The 25,829-nt window shown below is 39.2% G+C and overlaps 2 protein-coding genes across 7 annotated transcripts; both read left to right on the forward strand.

Annotated features, from left to right (window-relative positions):
* The first annotated feature begins 1,201 nt into the window (after positions 1–1,201).
* hoxd3a (homeobox D3a) lies at positions 1,202–22,578 on the forward strand. Of its 6 annotated transcripts, none has more exons than XM_044132111.1 (4): positions 1,202–1,419; positions 16,114–16,173; positions 17,600–18,173; positions 19,672–22,578. In XM_044132111.1, the coding sequence occupies exons 3-4, from the start codon at positions 17,678–17,680 to the stop codon at positions 20,421–20,423; spliced, it is 1,248 nt and encodes a 415-aa protein (XP_043988046.1). In that variant the 5' UTR covers positions 1,202–1,419; positions 16,114–16,173; positions 17,600–17,677; the 3' UTR covers positions 20,424–22,578. The 6 variants fall into 6 exon arrangements, with proteins under 6 accessions (XP_043988046.1, XP_043988047.1, XP_043988043.1 ...); XM_044132112.1 differs by lacking the exon at positions 1,202–1,419 and adding an exon at positions 3,904–3,958; XM_044132108.1 differs by lacking the exon at positions 1,202–1,419 and adding an exon at positions 12,139–12,425.
* Positions 6,797–8,993, forward strand: hoxd4a (homeobox D4a). The gene is made up of 2 exons (XM_044132114.1): positions 6,797–8,109; positions 8,522–8,993. The coding sequence occupies exons 1-2, from the start codon at positions 7,710–7,712 to the stop codon at positions 8,818–8,820; spliced, it is 699 nt and encodes a 232-aa protein (XP_043988049.1). The 5' UTR covers positions 6,797–7,709; the 3' UTR covers positions 8,821–8,993.
* Positions 22,579–25,829: the final 3,251 nt, after the last annotated feature.

A 25,829-nucleotide genomic window follows, 5' to 3' on the forward strand; every position in this document is an offset into this window, starting at 1 on the left:
GTGTCCATTTGGTTTTGCTGCATAATAAGATCTGCTGGAGATCAATGGAATCCGCTGCAACATGGCGGCTCTCCGACGTCAGACGACTTCAGCATAGGAACAAGAAGTGACAAATATTGGACGTTAATCCATTGTTTTCCATTCATGAAACATGGAACAAAAATTTAAAGTCACACAAGTCTCCACGTCACGTCCACAAGAAAGCACTGCTGAAAATACATGCAGGAAACCAGGGCTACAGTCTGATAATAAATCCCACAGAGCTGACTCCAGCTGCCACCAAGCTGAACGGGAATGAAATGAAGGAAATTCCTCTTTTTTTAGCAGCTGGCTAGGAATGCTCACAAGCATGAAACAGTGGTTGCCTTACTATTTAGCCAGCAAATCTCAAGGGTCAGCGGTGTGAGAATATTCACACGGAATCAGATGTTGACTCTTACTTTTTGGAAAAGCTGCAAAGAGGGTTATGCGCAAAATGCGCACAGGCCGATTTTCCCCCTCGTCAAAAAGGCCAAAAGAAATGTGCCTAAACATCATAAATGAGAGTGGTCGTTTGTGTGTGTTTTTTTTTCTTCTGTTTTTTTCTTTAGAAACAGGGACAAATTAAAATAATATATTTCGTAGGACTGCTCGTTTTGGGGGGGGATTTCAGCTTAAAATATGTTTTTTTATTCTACACTTGACGCAAAATGTTTTCTAAATTTATGGCTTAAACGATAGTTTAAGATAGAAATTGCAATATTTAATAAACAAGTAAACAATCTTCCGAAGAATTTAATAATGCCTTGTTATTATTTTACTAACATTATATATTTTTTGCATTTGCTGTTAAAAAAAATTAAAAGAAAAAGAATTAGGCCCCGCATCTCGCTGGATAGTATAACATGCAATGTCTGCGTGGAAAGCTTTGTGCACGGAGGACATTGAAGGGCTTCTTCATTATGCGCAGAGCTGGGGAGAATTGCTGCAGTCCAAATTCCTTTTTTGTGAGAGGACAATTTACAACTCGGCAATAGAGCTTTTTATGCGCCTCCATCGCCTGTCATTGGATGCCACTGGTCATGTGTGAGAGGCAAACGTCTTCATGGCCCTTTTCCTGATTTCCCAGGCGACTTTTACCCCCTCACTGCATTCTGCGTCCATACGGCGTTAAAACCAAAACGAGTCAGACGGCTTTTTTGCCCCCCCCCCCGCCCCCGTTTAAAATCTCTGACCGTTCGTTTTATAAAAGCGTCTGATCTGATGGGCGCATTTTTTTGCGCACACTTCGAGCTCCCGAGATGAGCGATACGGAAACAGTTCCTGCTTTATCCCTTCGTCCATTTGCAGAGAAGCAGCAACAGCTCATCGGGGCTTTGCTCAAAATGCGCTGCTTTGGCAAAGATGAAAGAATAAAAGCGGATTTTCTGCAGAATGCAGGTAAGATTTTCACGTGTGTGGCGCGCCTGTGCATGTGCACTGCCTGACAGCTTCCTGTTTCATTAGTCATGTAAATTAGCGGTGAGGTAATGCCACTTAGGTAATTTCATGTGATGCGATGTGTGCTAAATGTATTGGGATTGTTTAGCTGCAGAAATGTTCAAAGCTAACGGACTGAAATCATTTACTGTTTTATGCTCCCTGAAAGGAGAAAAAAAGTTTGATAAATAAGCGACTGAAATGTTTATCATGGAGCTTGTTTACAATGTGCTGAAATATTGCTCGGATTTCCGACTGATCTAGATTGTATTCTTTGACTGAACATTTCCCCAGTTGCCTTTTACTATACATGCTGCTCATTGCATTCCCATATGTGTCAAATCTGAATTCATTTTTTATGCTTGGGAGTCAGTAAAAACTGCAAACTAGTCCGCTGTAACCTTCACGCTACCACAATTCTCGAATCCTGTGCTATGTTCGACACATAAGAGGAGCCCTTTGTTAATATATTCCACATTTGCACAGTCCAGCATAAGAAGTCCAGTTCTCAGGGCTGTTTTCAGCTGCTTGGAGACGAGGCCAATTGAACAAAGACAGTATTTCACTGCAGCCTGACAGGCAGCTGCGAAAGTATTTACAGCCTTACTGCAATGCGGCAAAATGGACTCTGCAACGAGGGACAGGCACAAATAGAAGCTAGAGAAAATTAAGCAGCGCTTAACTTTGACAATTCGTTTATGGGTTTTAAGGATAATAACGATATTACTTTATACTCCAGAACAGAATTAAACAGGTGGACCGTCTCGTATTTCAAAGTGATATACTTTTTCATACTGTGTTGGATTATTTATATTAGTGTGATATTTGGAGAGAGGCCGTTTTAAGCAAATTGTTTTTTTTTAATGTCATTAGTCTTATATTAATGGATTTTCACTTCAGTTTACATCGGAATAATATGTTTAGGTATTTTACTTGTTTCATTTCATTAAAAAGAAAATGCTTTAATTTTGAGATTTATTTGGTACACAATTTTCCTTTACAATTACAGCAAAAATCAGTCTTTTAATGATTCTGTCACCTTTATGCTCTTATCTCAAGCACTTGGAGTTTGAAAATATGACAGCATTGCATTTGCTTGACGTCACATCATATCATTTTGAATGATATGATGTGAACACACAGCAAACCAATTGCACTCTTTCGTTGGGCCATTTGATATTTGAAATGACAGATGTCTTTGTTCTCGGCTTGTCATTGTTGAAAAATTATTTTTCTCTACTGAGTCACCTCTGCATCATTGAACATCCTGCATTACCGTAGTTGTTTGGCCCTGCTGTGCAGATACATCTGCAGTGGGAAGGGCTGGTAAATTCCAGCAGAAGGCGCTGTTGCCCAACACTCAAACGCTCACCTTCTTCATACGCTGCTGTTTGTGAACAGCGAGTGGCCGAGACAGGAGTCACGTGATCAAGCTCGGCTCTGAGTGGGTTTAAAAAAGAAAAAAAAGAAAAGTTTTTGTTATTTTTACAGTTTCCGATGATATTTAGCTGCTTTGAGTGATGCAAGATCTACAAAAACCACGTGGGCGCATTTGTGACCTCATGCGGTCACTTCTTTGTGCAGACAGAAAGTGGCTGTATTTTCTATTTTTTTTTATTTTTTGCTATAAAATGATAACTTCTTAACTAGAAATTATTTTCACAGAGAGGCACCCATATTTGCGAAAGGAAGTTTTTATGACGCATTTTACATGAACTTAAAAAGATAAACAGCGTGTTTAGAAGAATAATTAGAATCTACAGGTAAGGGAGCGAATCAGTAATTAAAACAGCAGTGCATGCATGTAAGCACAATTCGGCAGGACTGGAGTCCTTCTAGTTGGTCAGAAGATGATAGGAGGAGCAAATGTGCGCTGCAGCCAGAGATTGGAGGGAGAATGAATGACATCAGCCTTGCGACAGGCTCGCTTGTGAAATAAACGCACTTGAGAGACTGTTTAGAAGGAAATTAAAGGGCAGGAGCTTCACCATAGACCCAAGCTTGAATGAAGAATAAAGCAAACCTCCATTATTAAATCAAATAACTTAGCACCCATCATTTTGCATTATTATTAATATCAATGATTAGGTGTTAGGATTGTAAAATTAAATGGCCTGTACTTGAAATTAAGTAAGTTGGATCCTTTCCCCCCCCACCTCTCCACTCTGGTTCTTAATTTCTGCTCCTTTCCCCCTCCTGCGGCTCATATTAATGCAATCTGCATTATTGAGTAAGTGCAACTTTGAGGATTATTTATGGGCCCGCGCGGCGTTGTGAATGGCTGTGAGGAAGCACGTGACGCCATTAAAGTTTGTTTTATGGCCTGGGACTTGACAAGCCAAAATATAATTCTCATTGTGTATTAGTGAGCGCGTCCAGATGGGCTGGAATAGTGTTCCCAATGACAGACAGAGAGGGAAGCTCCATCGGGCTCAATTTTATTCTCCTTCTCAGTGGATGCGCTTTGGCGCAGGGTGCGCCATGTGTTGCGGACTCCGTGGTAAGCTCTGTTTTATCATTGTGCTATATGGGCGTGTGATGTCACATGCGTAATGCTCAGACAGAGCCGTTTCCTGTCTGTAAAAGCTGGAGCTGCGCAGGGCTGGAAGCAAACGCAGCTAGCTGCTGTGAGGATGACGGGCTTGATGTTACTTTGGATCGAATCACCCTGTTAGAAAGCAGCTTAGGAAGCTAAGCTAAGCTGTGTGTTTCGGATTTTTTGATGAAAATGTTTATTGTGTTGAAAAGTCGAAATTCACTCTTGATATGAACTTACATTTTTGCGAGATAAGGACATGAAGAAATTTGGGATTGGGACAAACAGATGTTGTTTTGTGTCACTTTTTCCCCCAACGTATTTTCGTTTTTTTTATTTATATTTTGCCTGTGATGCTTATATATATATATAATAAATAAAACATGCTTTGTTTGCAGCCCACTAATTAATATGCCAACGTTTTTTTACTTTAAGGGAATTCTGGCCTATAAATGAATAATAAAAAAGAATTTGAAATTTTATTTGTATTTATTCATCAATGATCAAATAGTAAGAAATATTGCAAAGTTCACCGACAATTTGAGATTTCTTTTGCTTTTTATTTTTCAGCCAGTTCTGTTTCTTCGCTGTCCAACATTCTGTGTGACCACTTTCTGAGCGAACGAGCTTTGAGAATAATTGAAAAGCTGTCCAGACACTCTGACTGGCCTTTGCTTTAGCTCAAGCTGCAGGAAACGCTGACTTTATCGTTCCCTTTGTTGTCAGTCTCTCGGCTTTGACCCGTCTAAAGGACTGGCAGGGGAAGGTGAAAGGCAGGTCAGGGCGTCTTAAAAATGTTGAAACACGAAGTGGGAAATGTGAGGTTTTTACCCAGGTTAACTATTGCATGTTGTATTTTCAGGATTTACATATCTTGTTGTTTATATTGATAACTTTGGCACAGAAAAATACCCTTGTTGGTAGTTTTTGTTTTTTTTGCAGCTAAATTAATTCCTAAAACATAGAGCTTATTCACAAAAACTGGCTTTCAATTCCTTGTGCTTCATTTTGATTTTATTATGACCTTTAATTCTCTTAAAAACGACGACAAGACATTTACGTCATTTTCAAATTCATCGCTAAGCAGTAAAAGTTAAATGTGCCAACTACGTTATTTATTCATTTACTTATTTATTTATAATCGTGGTAGAGTTTTTTTTTAAAGCATAAATTAAAATTAGGTTTTCGAAGTGAATAAACAAACCACCATGAAAACATTTAATATTAATTGTTATTCTGATGTTGATTGGTTCCACTTTGATAAATACGTACGTCTGCTGGGTTTAAAGAATGAATGAAACCAAATTTCTTAGTTTTATTTAATTTGTAGAACAATTTCTCAGCGCAGGCCTCTCTCCGTGGCGCGCCTCCCTGCTTTGGGTAACGGCTGGCGAGGGCTTGGTAAACTTTTGCACCCCTTTCAGCTGTCAGTAGCAGCAAAAATAATTAAAGTTTTTGATAGTTTTGTAAATGATTCTGTTTGACCCTGCTGGCCTTTAGCCTCATCTTTCGGCCCGTCGGTGATAAGAGCCTCAATATGATCCAGCAGCCAAACGGGCTTATCTCCTCAGTGGTCCAGAGCTTTCTGACAACAGGCTCAACGTTAAATCCCAACGACAAGTTTGGAAAAGTATAACCTTTTCTCAGATATGTAAAACTCTCCCCCAACCCCCTATTTTTGCTTCTCTCTTTTTTTCGTATGAGGATGGAATTTCTGTATAGGGATGAACTTGACATGAATGAAAGGGGAACCGAAGATTACTGAAGGTTTTTTTTTTTTATTACTATTTTATTTTTTAAATTTTTGGGTAGAAGTAGACGTTATTTATTTATTTATTTATTTATTTATTTATTTATTTATTTATTTATTTATTTATTTATTTATTTATTTATTTATCAACAACCAAAAGTTTTGTATTTTTAACAAATCGGCAATACAACATTTATGGTTTTAAAAACTGGGCAAATGTGCAATAACTGAACTTTCTTTCCTTTTTTTTTTTTTCTTTTTTTATATTGTCTCAGTCTTTTGATATATAGGGGTACTTTTTCACCACAGTGTTAGAGTAGCCCTTGCATTAAACATTCAGCTTTTAGACCAAATTGAATAGTGTCTTCCAAATTACTAAACTCAATTCCATGATAAATTAAACAACTTTAGTTGATGAAAACAGGAATAAATTCAGTAAATTTGACTCGTAGTAGGACTGAGCCCACAGCCTTTCCTATTTTTGACTAAATTATCAAATAAAAATGAATTTTTCTATTACATGCATTCAGTTCCCTTATTTGAAACCTGGTGTTTTCACAGTTTTGAGTCTACTGAGTGGTTTCCACTGTGATAATTTATTGGGTAATTGTGATTTGCACATTGAATATACAAAGACATTGTAATTGTCCCAGTCACTTTGCAGATATGTATAGTTTTGAACTTTTGTGTAATATATACATCATTGTATATTTTATACATACTTTATTTTCCTTCATTAATATTTTGGCATGTTGGCCTAGCTGAAGCTTTTGAACACACTATTATCTTATCTTATCTTATCTTATCTTATCTTATCTTATCTTATCTTATCTTATCTTATCTTATCTTATCTTATCTTATCTTATCTTATCTTATCTTATCTTATCTTATCTCTTTAGTGTGCTTTTTCCTGGATATATGAAACAAAAAAGATGTCTAAAATTGAAGAGTCTTGCTTCCCGTCGTCTATATATACCCTGTAGAACCGAATTTGTGTGATGGAATCACAGTCACAGATTCGTTTCTAGGGGAGTATATGGTCGATGAAAAAACTTCGATTCCTTGACTTATGGACGTCTGAGGCTGTTGAGGTGCCCAAAGTGTTGCTACAGTGATAGCGCTGGTAAATCTAAACAGCCCATTACTCACAGAAACTCTATATGATTACGATGAGAGCGAATAATCTGATCAGGAAAGTGTCTGTTTTGGAGTTTACCGTTTCTTTCTTTGGAGTGAGGCTCCAAATGCATTTAGTAAAAGAAGCTGCAGCCCGCTCCAGCTGTGGCTTTTGGCTCCTGTGTCTCCACATTATTGATTTGCAAAGAGGAGTGCTGTTGCTGCCGCTGCCCAATAGGAGCCTGAGACAGTTTTAAAAAGAGAGAGAGAGACAGGGGCAGATGAAGGGATGAGATTGGTGTAACTTTTGGATGACCCCTTCATGACAAAGACACTGTCCATCAATTGTCCTCAGTCATTATTTCACTGCTTTTATGCCAAGGGGCTTTTTGTACCTTTTGTTGCTTCCTCTGTTGAACACCATGCCTTCAAGAAACTGATCTATCTGTATGTGTATGTATATATAGATAGATGGATACTTGGATAAAACATCCACATGGAAGATTTTTTTTTTTATAATTATTCCTCTACTTTTCTCATAACAATACATGGATTTGAATTTGCGTTTTTGCGTGCACGTGTAACATTTAGTGTTTATTTCTCTGTCGCTGTGCAGCAGATTGATATGTTTGTTTATTCTCATGAGTCTTATCTAGGTGTGTCTTCATTTAGGCAAAAGCGCGTTCAGTTGTATGTTTACTCGTGTTTGGACCTGCATCACCTCCATTGGCCGCTCTGGTCACATGGTTCGCTAACTTTATTCAGTTGACACCAAGTAGGAGGGCTCTATGGAGGAGAGGAAAAAAAGACAACTCGAGAAAAATTAGTATTTTCTACCTTCAGAAATTAATGGCCATGAGTTCGTATATGGTGAACTCTAAGTATGTGGATCCCAAATTTCCTCCCTGCGAGGAATACTCGCAGAATAACTACATACCTGAGCAGGGCTCGGACTTTTACAGCCCGGCGCAGGACGCGGACTTCCAACACCCAGGGATCCTCTACCCGCGGTCAAACTACACAGAGCAGCCGTTTAGCTGCAGCACTGTGCCGGACTCTGCGGTGCAGCCACGGGGTCACGCCGGCCACACTGCACACTTTGACGCACAGACTGAGCAGGGCCCCCCGGTCCAAACGGCCGGACCTCGGACTTGTGGCCAGCAACAAAACGCAAAGAGTCAAAATGGGCTCCAAGCCAAGCAACCTGCAGTAGTTTACCCCTGGATGAAGAAAGTTCACGTAACTACCGGTAAGATTTACCTCCTTTTTGCCTCCTGGTAGTTATAGGAAGTCATTTAATGTAATATTTATGGGCGTCTTTGAAAGGCCCAGACAATTACACAAGTCATAAATTTTTATAGCTCAGGAAATAGGCCACAGAAAGCTTCTGAGAGAACATACTAGCCGCCAGTGATTTTATTTAATCTGAGGGAAATCTGTTTAAAATCATATTTTAAAGGAAAATAAAAACCAGGGAGCTAATTCTTTGGGGTTGCTTTCCTTAAAGTTTTTTTTTGTTTGTTTGTTTTTTTTTTCCCCGCACTGCTCACACCTACTTTCTGTTGTAGCATGTTGTTTTTGTCTTCATGCTCCACTTGGCAACATTTGGTAACTCTATTTCTGCTCTCCTTCTTCCACTTCTTGTTGTTTTTCCAAACCAGTGAACCCGGACTACACGGGATCAGAGCCCAAGCGCTCCAGAACCGCATATACCCGGCAGCAGGTCCTGGAGCTGGAGAAGGAGTTCCACTTCAACCGGTACCTGACCAGGCGGCGGCGGATCGAGATCGCCCACACACTCTGTCTGTCCGAGAGGCAGATCAAAATCTGGTTCCAGAACAGGAGGATGAAGTGGAAGAAGGACCACAAGCTGCCCAACACCAAAGGCAGATCGGCGCCGGCCTCCGGCCATCTGCAGAACATTCAAAAGGATAACCAGACTGATATAACAGCGCTATAAAGGACAGAGGAGGAGGATTCAGGACGAATATTTGTACATAAACGAAGACAAAGGGTGCATTTTGACTTCTGCATGGACTGGTGTCTTTTGAGCATTATTTTTTAATTTAACAAAAAATATCCCAGCAATTTTGACTTAAGACTGTGTCAGAAAATCAATCATTTCGTATTACTGAGAGGTTTCAACTTTTTTTTTTTTTTTTTTTTTTTTTTGGCATTTTTTTATTTTATTTTATTATTTTGTTTTATTTATTTCCTCGCAGTCAGAAAAACTTTTTTTTTCTTTATCTGGCCAATTTTGTTTATATATAAAACCCGTTCAAATTCACGAATTTAAACTTTTTTTCCCCTCTCACGTCAATTTTACGTTGCCATATGTATATTTTTTTATTTTATTATAGTGCAGAAATGAGACAAATAGACACAAAATTCCACATATTTTGTTTCACTTTTTCATCCACGAAAACGCACAACTTAGGTACTTGAAGAAAACGGTATTTGCATAAACACTCATTGACCCTTCTTTGCAAAAAAAGCAACTTTCTTTTCGTAACTTGTTTGTTTTAACTTATTTTGTAAAAATGTTCGTAGCTCGTATATTATTCTCAGACCTAAGACATTCCTGCGCGTGAAGGATTCCGAGTGCCCTTATAAATCTCTCCTGACACCTTTGTAAACATTTTCAGAAAACTCTCACATGAAAGATCATTTGTTCTTGCATGGCACCAAATCTGTATTTCTTTCGGAGCATATTCCCAAATCCTGAATATTTAGGAATATATATCTATGTTTTCATTGATAATTCGTTATTTATTTGTTGAAAAAAAATTACACTTTCGCATAGCACATACTTTCATTAAAACACTTTCGATCAAAGTTTTTTATTTTTTTATATATATAATAGGTTTGATTCTTGTGCATTTTTAGCATGGCTTTCCACAAACTTTGAGAATTTAGTTACAGATGGGAATCTTTTAAAAACCAAACCAAATCGAGGGCGAAGAGGGACTTCTTTTAGGTTACGTTTCCAGGCAGATCATTCTTGTTTTTGACCGTCATTGTCCTCGGACAACAAGAAAAAAAAAAGACCCAGAAGTTTTCCCAGTATGAAGGTCTCTTTTCTGAAGTCTTCCTCAACAGAGAGCTGAAAAGGTATTAGAACCGAAGAGCGACAAAAGCAGCAGAGGCAGGTTCATCCAGGGGACACATTTCAGCCGCAAGGACTGACCCCAGCACCCCCTGACCCGCCGGACAGGCAGCTTTTTTCTCTCCCAGGCGCTATTTTTGTTTGGATGGGGGGGGGAAGCCAGTTGGACTGTTTAAAACAAAGCTAAACCTGATTCACAGTAAAGGGCCAGTCAGCTCCACAGTCCTACTCGTATTTTAACAGTATTTATATTACCACCCCTCCGTCCCCCTGTCGAGAAGGCTCTGATTTGTATTTTGTCGTGTTGCATTAGTCAATATGCAATTTTTTCATCAATTTTTATTTTTGTAAATGCTTTTTACCTTGTACGGTGCTTTGAAATGTGAGAAGTATATAAAAATAAAGATTTCTACTGATTATTCATTTGAGTATTTGGCAAAAAGGTTCTTTCTCCTGGATGCTTATTTTCTTCAAGCGGGAAAGACAAACAAAAGGCAGATTTCGAGGAAACAACGCTTCCTCAACCGACGGGGTATATATACGATCTTTGTGTCTTTAAAACAATCTGCAGCTGTTGGAATGGAATTGCATCAAATATTGGGCTTATATATATATATATATATATATATATATATATATATATATATATATATATATATATATATATATATATATATATATATATATATATATATACATATAGAGCTTGAGGCTAAGCACGTGGAGCATTTACAATAGAATGCTACAATAGAAAAAACTCACCAATGGGGCAAATGCGCGCTGCGTGGGCATATAAGGCCTTCCCTTGGAAATCATGACTTTTACTAACAAAGAATATTTCACTTGCTCGATAGCGGAAAGCTCTGTTTTGACACAAAAGGGAGTTCCCTCTTCTGTGTTTCTTGTTTTCAGTTGTGATTTTTGTATTTGTGAATAAACTCTTTTGTACGAGCGTTTCACCACACCAAAAGCAGGCGCAGGTTAAGAAAAAACAAATTACAACAAACTACATACTTAAGGACTTTTATTAAATATAGGTTAGACAAAGAATCTGTAGATTTGCATCGAAGTCTTCAAGGAAAGGGTTTGGAAAAGGTTGAAAAGACCTAAAAACATTCAAGGAGATCATATTAAACATTTGTACACTTTTATTTGTTTATTTTTATTTCCCAGATGAAAAAAAAAAATCAAGAGATGTGGGCACTCAAGCAGTATAAGACAGTGATTAAACTACATAATAATATCTAAATATCTCCCCCCCCTCCCCCCCCCCTCCCAGTAATCACAACAAATGTTCAGTATAATCAAGTGAAAAGCCCGGTTTGCTCTTATCAATTGAGCGCATGCTGTGCGTAAAAACTTCTTCGTTAACTGTGCACAGTTAATGCTCTTGTTTCCGTTTTTATTCCAAAGGAAACGTTACTTAAGTTGTACAAATAAAATTAATAAGCATTTTCACGTTATTCTTCCCCTAAAACCCAGATAAAAAACAAAAATAAACAAGCAAAAAACTAACACACATGTCTCCCCAATACCATATTAAGTCAGATGTGGCTCTTTTCCACGTTTACCATACAAAGACACAGAGCAGAATGCATACTTTATTTGAGCTGTTTTATTGGGGATGACTCTCTGCAGCGGTGACCTCCGACCCCCCACACTACAGAATCAGCTCTGATCCAAACAAAGCGGCCATGAACTGACATGTGGAAAGACAATCCGCAGCCACACGCTTTCCCCCATCTCTATATCATCTAGATTGGGTCATGCTCACAAACTACAATGTGCAATACAAACATGTCATAAACATGCAGAGGTAAAGGGATGCCTGCACAAGTGATCTCGGGGACTCAGCATGCCTTATTAGTCTATTAGCATAACTGTGATGTGAGTGGGTTTCAATTTATGGAGGAAGCCCTCTATACAATCTGCAGCTGCTGGAATCGCAACAAGAATTGAAAATAAAACGCCCCTCAGTTATCAGGTCAGAGCAGCCTACTATACTATACAGCGTGCAGCCACACTGACCTACATGTCTGAACAGCAATAAATGGGAGCCAAAGGCAGTGCCATTTTCAATGACACTGCACCCAGTGCACAGGAACAGCGCCGCTGCTCTCCATCCGGCCATATTTGATTTCCAGCTGTTGGTTTCGCAGAAGCTTCTCTGAGCCAGACAGGCAACCGACCAACCAACCTCCCCCCCCTTAAGATATATTAAAGTGCGCCGTCTGCATTCAGAGATATAATCCAGAGACTATACCACTCCGCTTCTCTGTTCTCCAACCACGTGATTGTCTAAATAATTAATGCAGCACGTCCCCCTAGAAACACGGCGTCGTCATTAATCGCAAGGACTCTATCAGAGTTGAAAACTGAAGAGATCCCCCCTCCAAAGAAAATAATATCCGATACTCGGCGCGACTGTTAGCTGCGGCTCTGAACCGATGGATGCTCGGGTAGGTAAATATTTCAGCATTTTTCATGTTGCCTCAGCTTGGCAAATGACGATATCAAATGTCTGTGATATTTGATGAATTGCACCTCCTTTCTCTGATGTGTGCGCTCCTGCATAGGCGCAGTTGTTTAGACTGTGGTCTATGGTCGCTATAAGCGCCTTCATTCCCCGTTTTAAATAATATTAAATGTCTTTCCAGCTCCAGAGATGACTGGTTGCTGTTTCCGCATGGACATTTGACTAAATGTCAGAGAGTAATCGCAGAAGCCTAAAATCATTTCTGTAGAGAAGATGGAGTTTTAGCTAATTTATTTCTCATTTCACGTCAGAGTTTTGTTATATCTTAAGCAAACGCGCAAAACGTGGACTGGATATTTTTCATACGAGAGCTTTTAAAATGGAGCCAGGATGTGATTTTTAAGGTTGTTCTGTTATATAGTTTACTACAGCAGAAGACGAATAACTACTCGTGTACCTTTTGTATTTTCGGCCTTTTTTTTCCCGTATTATTTTTATTCTTAAAGTGGCATGATTTGCTTTCGGTTCCTCAGAAGTGCTGGAAGTTTGGACAGCCTGACAGCTCTGCCTCCCTGTAAATCACTCCCAGTAATTCCTGAAAGGGTGCGAGCGATCCTGTCTGGGGGGCCGGCCGAAAACTGTAAATCTTTCACTTTTATTACCCCTCTGAACATTTGCCGGCGACGCTGTACCAGCCCTGCAACCCCTTTTTTTTCTTCCCTTGTTCTGCAGCGACGACAACCCGCCCGCTAAACCAAGCAGCCAGCCTGCGGCTTTGAAATCCTCCTCTGCTAATCCAGTTTGGTTTTTCCAATGCATTTGATGTTTTTGACTTGGCATCGAACATTCCTTGTATTTGGTGATTAATGCAGAAAACAACACAGGAGAAGGCAAGCATGCTCTTGTGACTCTTTGTGCTGCAACCATGGTGTTAAGGCATATATATATATATATATATATATATATATATATATATATATATATATATATATATATATATATATATATATATATATATATATATATATATATATATATATATACACACACACACACACACGCAGTCACACGCACCCCCACACACGCTCACACGCACGCACACACACACAAATAACAAACGCGGGATGATAATTTGCTTTATTTGAATACAATCCACGACCAGCTGCAAGAGAAGCTCACATGTCATTTATTTCATAAATCATAAAAAAAAAAAAAAAAAAAAAAAAAAACATGTTCTGCAGAAACGCCACTCTCCATTATTTGGTGATTCATAAAATGCGTCCTTCCTTCGTTTTATTAATAAATCCCTCCAAATATGTAGTGGTCCTGGATTTCTTTCAAAACGTTAGCACTATTGCAACATGAAATTGGGTTGACAATTTACACGAATGCATTGCAAAAATGCTGAAACAGCAACAACAAAATAAAACAATACTGATGGACTAAAATGGACACAGAGCGACAGAAAACATTCCAGAGTTCTAAAACTGAGGCGTGCTGCTGTTCCTCATATTCAAAGAAGAAGTAGGACCATTTTCCCAATCACACACCTCAGACGAGCACATAAACGCCACCCTTTATCAAAATGGACCGGTGAGGTAAGGGCTCCCTGCTTGAAGACGAGAACAAATCACGTGAACATATTATGCTCGTATCTAAAAGGCAGTGCCATTTTATTTGTCATCATAAAAGCTTCAGAAACAAGCCCCCCAAAAAATCCCCAATCTACACAGGCCTATCCTCGATATCTCACTGGTTGATTGATTGCCAGTGGATTTTTTTTTCTCCTTTCCCCCTCTTCCTTGGAATAAGGATACCTTGTTCGCTTTTTTTATTGGTAGCTGAACGCGAGTCCTTCCATTCTTTCGGGAATACCGTCTCCAACCGGTGTATGGAAATGTCTGAAAAACAGCAAGATCAGGTTTAGGACAGCATCGTCTGCAGACAGGGAGGAAAAAAAAGAGGAGTGAAGGATTTATTCTAGAAGCTGCACGGAGAGGAAGTCAGAGCTGAGAGGCAGCCGCTTTATGATGAATTGATTCGCAGGTAAGCAATTGCATGGCGAGAAAGCAACCTTTAACCGCGGGTTAATACAATGCAAAGGATTATTCATATTATGATGCATTCCGTCCAAGGAGGTGAGGCTTGTTAAATATGCGGATATGGAGCACCCATCTCTTCCTATAACCGTTTCTATACAATGTTTTTTTCCATTCAAATTGTATCGACAGATTGAGTTCTGCGCTTTTCAGCCCATTATGAAAGCCTGCTTAAAGGAGGAGGAAGAAGAAGAAGAAGAAGGAGTAGGAGAGGAACTTTTCTTTTTTGACTCTTGGATCGTAAATCACATTAATTTGTTGTCTTATCGTCACACTGGCGTTTGGTGTGATTTATGTGGTTTCAGCTGTATGTGGCTTTGTCAGACTACAGCGTTGTATGTTTTGCGCGGATTCATACTGGGTGCGTTTTAAGGATTTCGACCAACAACAATAGATTAAAGATATATTTTTTAAAGTTAATAGCTCAACAACTGAATGTGTATTCCCTCGTTTATCCAGATTTTGTCTGATGTTAAACAACTCGACAGGCGTCGAGACTAGACTTCAACTCATTCGTGTTCTTTAATTTAATGCCAGAACGCAGGATTTCGCTGCCGTACTATCAGACAAATTTCTAAATTATGACCATTCTGTAGTAAACAATAAATGTTTCATGTATCTCTTGCAAATACTACAAAATGATTTTGGAACAAAGGCTGATTATCTTCGGTTTCCTCCTTTATTTATATATATTTTTTGATTTAATCTAAATTGCACAGGACGGTTAAACTGAAATATTGAGGGAATTTCGGAAGGTCTGATCGACTGCGTGAGATAATAACACTCCACTCCGAGTCCCGACGCATTGTGTGGAGCAAACTTACCGTGACAATGCGTAGGCGAAAAACACAGTTCGTGTGAAAAGGGAGGCTTGTCTGCTACTAGTAACTTAGGGTGCTCAACAGCAACTGGAGGGCGCATATTATCGACCGAGTCTCCTGAAGTATTCCACAAAATAAAATAAAATGAAAAATAATGAGCAGAATTTTTTTTAAAAAAAGGGAAGAAAGAAATATTTAAATCCCATTATGTTTTACGCATGGATCCTCATGGCGATTGAAGGGAAATAAATGAAAAATCTTGAGATTTATTTTCCATCGGTTGGTGTCCTCCTGGCTCCCTCAGCGCCCAGAAGCTGATCTGAATTTGGTGGAGACTTTTAGCTACTTGAAGGCAAAAATCCTCGTTGTTCATTAAACTTTGGCTTAATACAGAATGACCCAAAGGTCACCTAAAACGCTTATGGCTGCTGGATACATGGCCTGTCGCTTTGTGCGAAAGTGCACATGTAAGACTTTTCATTCTTCAAACAAGAATGAAAAAAAAAAGTTGAATGGTTATTTTATGGGTTTTAGATTATTCTGTTACTCTATTTTAAAGCTTTAAATTAAGTAAATATTTGTATTTGAGCTCATATTAATTAAAAAAAACATAAATATTTAATGTCTAAATTAACATAAAAGCCATATGATATTTTTATGAAAAATAAAATAAAATAAAATAAAAGAAAGAAGAAAACAAAGAAGCAAGTCACCCAATGAGATATTTTTTTAACCCTTATTTATGTTCCAGGTCGCGATGGAGGCGGTGATGAATGTGTGAGCGACATAAAAGAGATCCGCGCAGATTTCGGTGAGTAACATTTCTTCAATTAATATAGGAGATGCATAACTCAGACAAGTGCTAACAAGGTGATTCGTTACTACGCTGCACATTTACGCTCCCAGCACAGGAAGCTGGAATTAAAGGCAGACATGAAGGATGGCCTCGGCTTTGCATCTGCTCGTAATTCTTTACGCAGAGTCCCAGTTTCTGCACGTTTCAATTTGTTCGCAAACAAAAAACAAGAATTAAATCCAGTTGGTGGGGAAATTTTTCCAGTCCATGTTTTTTTTTTTTTTAAAACAAACTTTACTTGTAAAATAAAAAATAAAATGCGTAAATTGGGCAGGAAAAATAGTAGAATTTTGGAATCGCAATTTTATCCAAAAGACGCTCCTGTAAATCGCACTCTAAGGCTAAAAACAGGCTCCGTTTTCCAACCAGGGCTGCTGGCTCGCACTGCAGAGACGGACTGGAAACAGCATCGTTTATAAACGGTGGAAACCTTGCCAGCTATGAAATGCTTTCCCTCAGACTTCCTCCTACGCTTAGTTTCGCACTTCTGAGGGGCTTCGGACTCACTGGGAGTGTTTTGCTTTTTCATTCCTCTCTAAGGCCATTTTACAACCAGGACATTTGCGGCCATAAATTTCGATGCGGTCCACACTGACAGGTGCAATTGTAAAGCGCGGCGAAAACTGTAGACCCCCCGAAGACATCAATGTACAGTAAAAAGGAGTCTTTCTGATGTTTCTACTTTGGTTTTCATTCATTTATTTAGTTTGATATACGGAAATAGATAGAAAATTGGGAAAAATAATTTGTGAAAGCAAAGTAAAATAGAAAAGTAGAAAATACATAATAAAATAAATAAATAAATAAACTGTGAATAACATTGGGAACATAAAAACGTGACATGCACAAGCCATAATGAAAAATTTATGTGCCACCAACGCACCCTAACTCCATCACTCGCTCCCTCCCTTTCTCTCGCTCATGTGCACGCACGTTCACCTCATGCACGCTCACGTACAGCCCACTGCCCCCCTTCATAATTCTTTTAATATCAGCCTCTCGCCTGCGTAAAAATGGACCCTTGAATGCGTGTGCACGGAACAACAATTAGTGCGCGGCGGGCTTTGTGAGGCCTGTGATTAGTGAAAAGGGCATTGTGTGTATGTGTGTGACAAATGCTGATTCAGCCTATTTGTGAGCGACTACTAAAGCCTCCCAGAGGGTCCTTTTTAGTAAAAAGTTAAACTTTAACTGCTTTGTGAAAAGAAAAAAAAAATAGCCCAACGGCCGGACTTTGAAGCTGGTAAACTGTTGGAGTTTTGACTTGAAGGTTTTGAGGAGCAGCGACAGGCATTCTCTTAGTGCAATCCTGATTTTTGATTATTTGTATTTCACATTAAAGATGGTGCAGCTGTAAAGAGTGATGTGTTTCTGCCTACAGCTCACAGACTGGAGCAACTGTGGGAAACACCAATCACGTGAATAATCAACACCCATTTTGTGGCTTTGAATCCACAAAATGCAGAAGGCAACCTACTATGACAACTCTGGACTGTTTGGAGGCTACACCTACCCCAAACCAGACTCCTACAGCTATGGCCCTGCTCACCAGTCCTACCCTGCTCCTAACATTGACACTGATTACCAAGGCTCTGTGTGTCCTATTCAAACCTCTGCGGTCAGGCCACCTCCAGCCCTTAAAGACAGTGACCTGAATGGGGACTGCATGCGGCAAAGCAGCAGTCAGAGCAACAACAACAACAACAACAGCAGCAGCAGCAGTGGCAGCAGCCAAGCGAACAGTATTTCTGAGCAGCAGGTACCCCCACTGTCTGCAGCCTCCCCGAATTCCAACAGCTCCACATCCCAGAAGAAGAAGTCTCCAAACAACAGCGCATCGGGCCCGGCCACCCCGGCCCTCACCAAGCAGATCTTCCCCTGGATGAAGGAAACCAGGCAGAACTCGAAGCAGAAGAGCAACAACAACTGCGCTGCTGCAGGTAGAGATCCTGATGGTGCGTATGCGTGTATGAGTGTGTGGATAGCACGCAGGGTCGGCCTAAGGTATGGGCAAACTTTACTCTTATTGGTCCCAGGAGAGCATGCTGATGACACATTTCCAGGAAAAGTTTCCAAAGCTGAAAGACGTGCTAGCAGAGTCATTGTGGAAATGACTCTCCACCCCCAAGCATTTTCCACTTTGGTCTAATATTTATAGTATAAACTAAACTCAGCTGAGTAAAAACCTGAAAGAAATGTCTTCTAGCAAACCAAATATTAAATTAATTAGGAACATGGTGAACAATAAATCCCATGTCTGATGATATTTTTTTTTCTTATGTTCTGAACTCAAGCAAGCTTCATTGACTCATTATCGAATATAAAACATTGGAATGAATAAAATGTTAGGCATTTTATTTGATGTGCTGTTAATTTACTAAATAATTTAAAGTAGCTGATTATTTGTAAGCATAGCGTTCTGCTTTATGGTCGGTTTAGTCAATTTCTGGTTAACCATAAGACAAGTTCTATTGAATCCAAAAAATACTAACTTAAGCAGGTTGAGGCCAAATGTGCTATTTTGGCTGGAGGGTTTAACTGGAAAGTTGCTCCCAAATGAAATCCTGCTTTGACCCTCATTCACCTGGCAACTGCAATCCCACCGTCTGGTTTATAGATGAGCTGGAAAAGATTTTATTTTCACCACAAATTTTGTTTATCAAATTGCATCAAAGATTTGTAACTTTTACACAACTAAGTGCCAAAAAGTTCATTTACAAACCATTAGAAAGTCCAATTACACTGAAGAAAAATATTAAGGAATAAGGAAAAACCAATGAATTATGTACAGTACCGCTTGTGCAAACAAGTCTGAATTGTGAGGACAGCTTTGTTTGCATTTTTACTTAAAATGTTAGGAGCATTTAAAAAATTCTGCAGATATTTCTCCAAATTTGGAAGCCACAAGTCGTGATGTCTATTTCACATCTAAAAGGGAGTTTGTTTATTCAATAATAATACAAACAAACAAACAAATAATGTTGGTTTAGGTCATAAATTCGGTAGAAAAATTGGCTAAAATTCATGAGTGTTGTTCCCTTCAATGTATCTGAAAGCCAGGTTAGCTAAGCTAACTTTATTTATGTCACGTTAAAGAACAGCAATAATTGAGTAAAGCTTATAATAGAGTAAAATTAATTTAGAATATTGCTTAAAAATAATAATACTTAGAAAAACATGCAGTAAATATTATTAAATAGCATTAATGACACTTAAGATAGCATTAATAATCTAGCAAATATTTTCATTCTAGTCTGCTGATTTGGAAACATGAGTCTGGAGTTAATATTTAGATTTTGCGCCCCTCTATGCCTCCATGTGTGGCAACGCCCCTGGCCTTGTTCAACCTTGAGCCGGCGCTGTTTGTGTCTGGGCCTTAACACTTTTACACTTCAGATGAACTGCTTTTCGTGTTGCACGACAACGCTAAGATGCTGCGATTTGTCTCCTCAGGTGGGGAGGTGAGTGATGAGAAAAGCCCGCCCGGACCAGCCTCCAAGCGGGTCAGAACTGCTTACACCAGCGCGCAGCTTGTGGAGCTGGAGAAGGAGTTTCACTTTAACCGCTACCTTTGTCGCCCACGGAGGGTGGAGATGGCCAATCTGTTGAACCTCACCGAGCGTCAGATAAAGATTTGGTTTCAGAACAGGAGGATGAAATATAAAAAGGACCAGAAGTCAAAGGGGCTGGCGCACTCCCCCATGGGACACTCCCCGGACAGAAGCCCGCCGCTGAGCGGGCCCAATCACACCGGATACGCGGGCCAGCTCCAAAACGTGAACAGCCTGAGCTACGACGCGCCCTCGCCGCCGCCCTTCGCCAAGCCCCAGCAGAACATGTACGGCCTGGCCGCGTACACTGCGCCGCTGGGCGGCTGCATCCCTCAGCAGAAGCGCTACCCGGGCTCCGAGTACGAACACCACAGCATGCAGAGCAACGGAGGCTTCGCCAACGCCAATTTGCAAGGCAGCCCCGTGTACGTGGGTGGGAACTTTGTTGATTCCATGCCAGCCTCGGGCCCCATGTTCAACCTCGGCCATCTCCCCCACCCATCATCCACCAGCGTGGACTACAGCTGTGCCGCTCAAATCCCAGGAAACCACCACCACGGACCGTGTGACCCCCACCCCACGTACACAGACCTCACCTCTCACCAAGTTTCTCAGGGAAGGATTCAGGAAGCGCCTAAGCTGACGCATTTGTAATATTATGACGTTTCTTGTGCGTGCGTGTGTATGTGTGCGTGTGTGTGCGTGCGTGCCAAATTACGTTGCGCTCTTTTTTATTACCTCACTAGACTATTAACTATGCTCCGAGTGAGCCGTGTGTACTATGACAGTATTATTGATATTATTATTAATGCTATTGTGTAATTATTTTCTAAATAATACAGCTTTGTCCATTTCTCTTAAAAATTGGAGAAGCTCTAGCCTGATTGTTAATAGTTATTTTGTTGTTTTCGTTCCCTTTTTGTTTATTCTCAAGTGCAATGCGCAATGTTTGACTGAATATTTCATGCCGTTACTTGAAGGTAAGTCTTGTAGATCACAAAAAGTAGAAGCTCATCCTTAGATGGAAAGATTTTTAGGGGGAAAAAAAGAAAAAATTGTCTGCTTGTTAAAGGATCTCATTTTTCCTCACCCTATTTATTTATTGCGTCATTAATTTTGCATAATCCCCGGCACTATAGCATACAGCCTATTTAATTATTTAATTGCTTTTGTATTGCACATTATTTATCGTTTATTATGCGAGTATTTATAAGTGTGGATTTCCGTTGCCAGGTCGGACAGAGCGGTGCACTTGTTGGGCAAAACAGGGTTTGTGTAGGTTATTTTTTCAGAAATGCTACCAAGTATTGATGGCGGAAGGAGCATTTCTAATTGTATAAATCTGAGACAAATGGGGGCATTTTATAGCGAGTAAACATGTCCACGGTTAATCTCGTGTCAAAACCTTAAGCGAAACGTAGACTATCGAAAAATCAAATATTACGCACACCAGCATGTCATTTTGTGTAGTCCTTTGCGTTTCATTTTTGTTGTTGTTATAATTATTTGTCTTCCATTGTTATTCCATTCAGTTGGACACCCATAAATTTATGAAACCCCGATGATATTGAAATGTTATATTTTATTGTGTTTAACATTTTGTAAATAAAGTGCTTAAACTTGTATTTGCTCGTTGAGGTTTGTTTGTCTCTGTACAAAACGCCGCAGTGTCTCCTTGCTGCCACTGTAGCAGCGCGAAGGTTTATTGACCCACAGCCTTCACTGTACAGTCCAAACAGACAGAGACGATCAATAACTAGACACCAGGATATCTAAAACTCATCAGACGACTCTATGCTCCCAATGTAAAGTGCATTTTAGCGGAATAAAAGGCTCTCGCGAATATTGATGTTTTATTGGTATGAAGGGAAGTGAGTCTATGAGCTTATTGCATCCTCCACATGTCACTTATCATATTTTAAGACTCGGCCACATAATTAGCCTTCCTCCCTCGTGCAATAGAAAGGACCAAATAAGCTCTTCCAGTAAAGAGCGGAGAGTAACCGCTTGTGGTTTAATTGATTTCAAAATACTAATAAAGCAGATAGGTGCCAATAAAATAAAAAAAGGGAGAAAGAGAGAGAGAAAAATAAAATACATGGTGGTGCTTTGACATTGGGAGAGACGCGGCGATGTGTGTGTGTGTGTGTGTGTGTGTGCCTGAGAAAGAGAGAGAGGGGGTAGAAAGAGCAGTTCATCCTTTATTGCTCCTGGAGAGCCATTTCAAAGCTCATTAATCAAAAACTCGTCGCTTTCAGGCTCCTCGCTGATTCCCCCCTCCATGTGAACAAAGCATTTGCATTCCAAATCCAAGAAACAGATTTCTAACCGAGCCAATCTTGAATGGTGGGGGGAGAGAATTTAAAAAGAGAGAAAAAGAGAGAGAGAGAGAGCGAGAGAGAGAGAGAGAGAGTGAGCAAGTAAGATGTTCTGGTTTTCTATAACATGATAGATCCTGCGATTTAAGAGCGCATGAAGGCAAATGAAACTCTTGTCACAGAAATGATCAGCGGCTTTAAATCTGCGCAGGTTCACAGTCACTTTCATTCCCTTAAACTTTCCCTCATGCCAGACAGCCGTCTGGGCGCGCAGTTAAAACAAATCCCTTCAAACAAAAGCTATTAAATTGATCTGATCTTTCAAAACAAAGAGTCATACTGAATCATTTGAGCTACTGGGGGGAGGCTGGGCTGCAAATCAGCCCAGTGTTCAGGGGACGGCGGCCATTTTACCCCCGCTGTGCTCTGATACTCCACATTTTGTGCAGAGCAAGTCATTTAATTGAAATATGTCGCAAAAATAGAATTGGTCACGAGGACAAAGAGTGACAGACCTGTATATTGAAAAGGCAGCGAAAAAAACCCTAACATTTTAATTAAAATATAAAAAATCAGAAGAATAAACAATTTGACATTAAACATATATTTTAGAAGCTATAACATGAAGACTGAATAAGTCGTTTACATATGTATGAATTGATTAATTAGAAAATAATCCAAATAGAGCAAATTGATGATGTTTACATCTCACACTGATAAAATAATGATCTAAAATGGAGTCAGTAAAACAAGTGTAACAATTTTAGTATTTTCTTCACTGAACTGTGATCAGTATTGCAGAGTATTTAATAGCTAAAATACTTGAATAAATTGAAATTCAAGGAATTTACCAAACTAATTTTGCTCATCTGCTTTTTCCTCCATATTAAAATAAATGAAAATTAAGAATTGGTTTTGATCAAGTCACAAAACGATGCTCAGCTAGACATTTTAATTCTATTCTAACAAGCTGGCATGACAACCGTTTCCCTGACAACCACAGCTAAGATGTGCCACACAGAAAACAATTGTCTCAGGGTTAAGAAACCTGACTTGCTTAGAAGTTTGACTTTAGCATTAGCAGAGGGAGTAAACCAATTACAGTTGATCACAAACATAAATTCGTGCCTCAAACATAGAAATTGAACTAGTTGCAAATGTATAGGCGATCTTTACTGAATTGATATAATTGAACCCAAGAGTTTACATACACTGTGTAGAAGTTACATCAAATCTTCTTACTGTCCAAATCAAACTAAACTTGTTCTATTTTAAATCAGTTATTTTTACCCTAAATGTCATCAAAATTAAATGTTTTTATTATTATTTTACTCTTTTAAACTGTGATTTGGCTCTGATATTTTTGATATCATTTAGCTTCTCACATTAGCTTGCTGTAATATTGGCCCATTCATTCTGACAGAACTGGTATATTTGAGTCAGTTTCATGGGTCCCATTGGTCTCACACACACCATCTAATCTCTTCCCATAAATTTTCTATGGGATTGAGATAAGAACTTTGTAGAGGCCACTCCAAAACACTGACTTTAGTGTCCTTAAGCCACTTTCTACCTTCCTGGTATCTGTGGATTTTTGTACATTATAAAAACCCCCAAAACATTTATGCCCAATATTTAGCCTTTTGTGCTATGTCTATTATTATCTTTATTGTTTTCACATAATGCTATTTTAGCATAGCATCTGTTTTGTGAAGTGCACTAGTCTCTCCTCCAGCAAAACAGCCACACAAAAGGGTGCTATTGCTCCTCTGCACCACAGCAATGGTGTTCTCAGGCTTGTATGTCTTCCAAATTTAAAGACTTTGTTGCTGTAATCTTACTTGTAATCTTACTTTTTTTGTTGAAGTTGCTTCTGGAGTAAGGGTTTCTTACTTCAGGTCATTTTGGTACAGGATTCATTTAACTGAAAATATCTATATTCTTTTGCAGTTTGGGGATTGATACTGACATTTTGCACCAAAACATGTTCATCTCTCTGTTACAGAACCCACCTCCTCCCTGAATGGTAAAGATGGCTGGGCATTCCCATGGTGTTTATACTTCTACTTTAGGAAACTTTTCTTTCATTATTCTGACATTCAGCAAATAAAAATATCGTTGGTTATCCAAACTGATCTTTGTGTGATTTAACCTCAGACAGTAAAGAAAAACAAAACATGTCCTTTTATACCATGTAAACATGGTGTGTAGTCACACAATCTGTATGAACAGATATGCCAATGCTACTGCATACAATAAAGGAGAATAACAGCTGACTAACCAACATCTTTAATTTTTATCTGATAAAAATGTTTAGTTAGATTCTGTCACCTTATTGTTAAACTGGATAAGGACTGTTAAGGACTGTTATCCAGTCCTTATCCAGATAGTCCTTATCCAACTCTACATTTCCAAACAAATGTATTTTTATGAAATTTTAATAGCATTGGCTAAAATTTAATGTCCGAGATTATTCTTTTAGTGTGACTGAGTACAGCTTAGATCAAATGTAGCAATCTGTCATGGTGAAAGAATTCTTCACCTCATTTAGGAACCACAGCAGCACAGTTCCTTTGCTTGGAGCTGTTTCTTAAAAGAAAAAAACGTAATGGCAGGGCATGGATCTCTCTCTCTCTCACTCACTCTCTCTCTCTCCCTCTGCCTCTCTCTCTCTCTAAACTTGAGTTGGAAGAATGCATGCAAATAGAACACAATTTATTGTTGCAATCACGAGGGACGATGCATGTTTAATTGTCTCGGTCCAATTATATGTTTTTATTTTATTATCCATTTTGTTTTTTGTTTTTTCTGCAGCTGAAATTTAAAAAAACTAATTCAATCCAGAAGAACTCCAGCACATGGAGCTCATTTTGTGTCTATGATTGGACACAAGCCGATCAGACCACGCCCTCCCCGTGGAGGCTTGATATTTACATCCGTGGAAGTGGACCAACTATTAACGACAACAAGACATTCTGGTGGCCTTTAAACTCATACACGCACAAGATGAGGTGGAAACATCATGCATCTAATTTGTTTCGATTTAACTTTTGTGATGTTTGTCACCAAGACCGACGGACAGAAGATTTTAAACAAGGGTAGGAGTGGAGAAAAGCGGCTTCTCTTGTAAAATGTTCGGCTTATTGGCTGTACAACCGGAAGAATCGTCCATTCAGAATGCAGCATCACCCTTCAATCATGCCTCCAGGAAAGCTGCGCTGACCATCAGCGTTGCAGGAACATATCGCGATGACTTCCTCCGTGCAAGTGAGCATCATCCAATCCTATATTGAATTACATATAGAAGTTTCTATTATTGTTAAAAGCGCTGTTCGAAGATGTTGTGAGAAACAAAAGAAACTCTCCAAGAAATCTGGTGACGAATTCCGTTTCTGTTTTGTTCTCCAGCCGCTTTGTTCCTTTGTTAAGCGCCTCCTGCTCTGCTTTGTTGTCATCGCATCTCATTGTGGATTATGACGCTTCTGGAAAAGATTGGCTTTTCAGCTGAACTGATAAATGATGGGTCTTTGATAGAAAAACAATTAGTTTAAGAGAAAAAATATATTTTTATATCGAGTTTGATTTTGGCAAAGGGAATAAATTATGTCATTTTACTAATGCATGCTGTTATTGTTATTGTTGCAACTACTAATAATGTGGAAAAAAAGTTAGAAATGTGCTTGATTATTTTAAAATTTTATTTTTGTATACAAATGTGAAAAAAACGAGATCACACAACCTA

Source organism: Gambusia affinis, linkage group LG11 (genome assembly GCF_019740435.1).
Source record: "Gambusia affinis linkage group LG11, SWU_Gaff_1.0, whole genome shotgun sequence".
NCBI lineage: Eukaryota > Metazoa > Chordata > Actinopteri > Cyprinodontiformes > Poeciliidae > Gambusia > Gambusia affinis.

Excerpts from the sequence above, each read along its gene's own strand:
- hoxd4a (XM_044132114.1), top strand. The coding sequence starts at position 7,710 with ATGGCCATGAGTTCGTATATGGTGAACTCTAAGTATGTGGATCCCAAA. Across the intron at positions 8,110-8,521 it reads GAAAGTTCACGTAACTACCG|TGAACCCGGACTACACGGGA; the intron begins GTAAGATTTACC and ends TTTCCAAACCAG.
- hoxd3a (XM_044132111.1), top strand. The coding sequence starts at position 17,678 with ATGCAGAAGGCAACCTACTATGACAACTCTGGACTGTTTGGAGGCTAC. Across the intron at positions 18,174-19,671 it reads TGCAGGTAGAGATCCTGATG|GTGGGGAGGTGAGTGATGAG; the intron begins GTGCGTATGCGT and ends TTGTCTCCTCAG.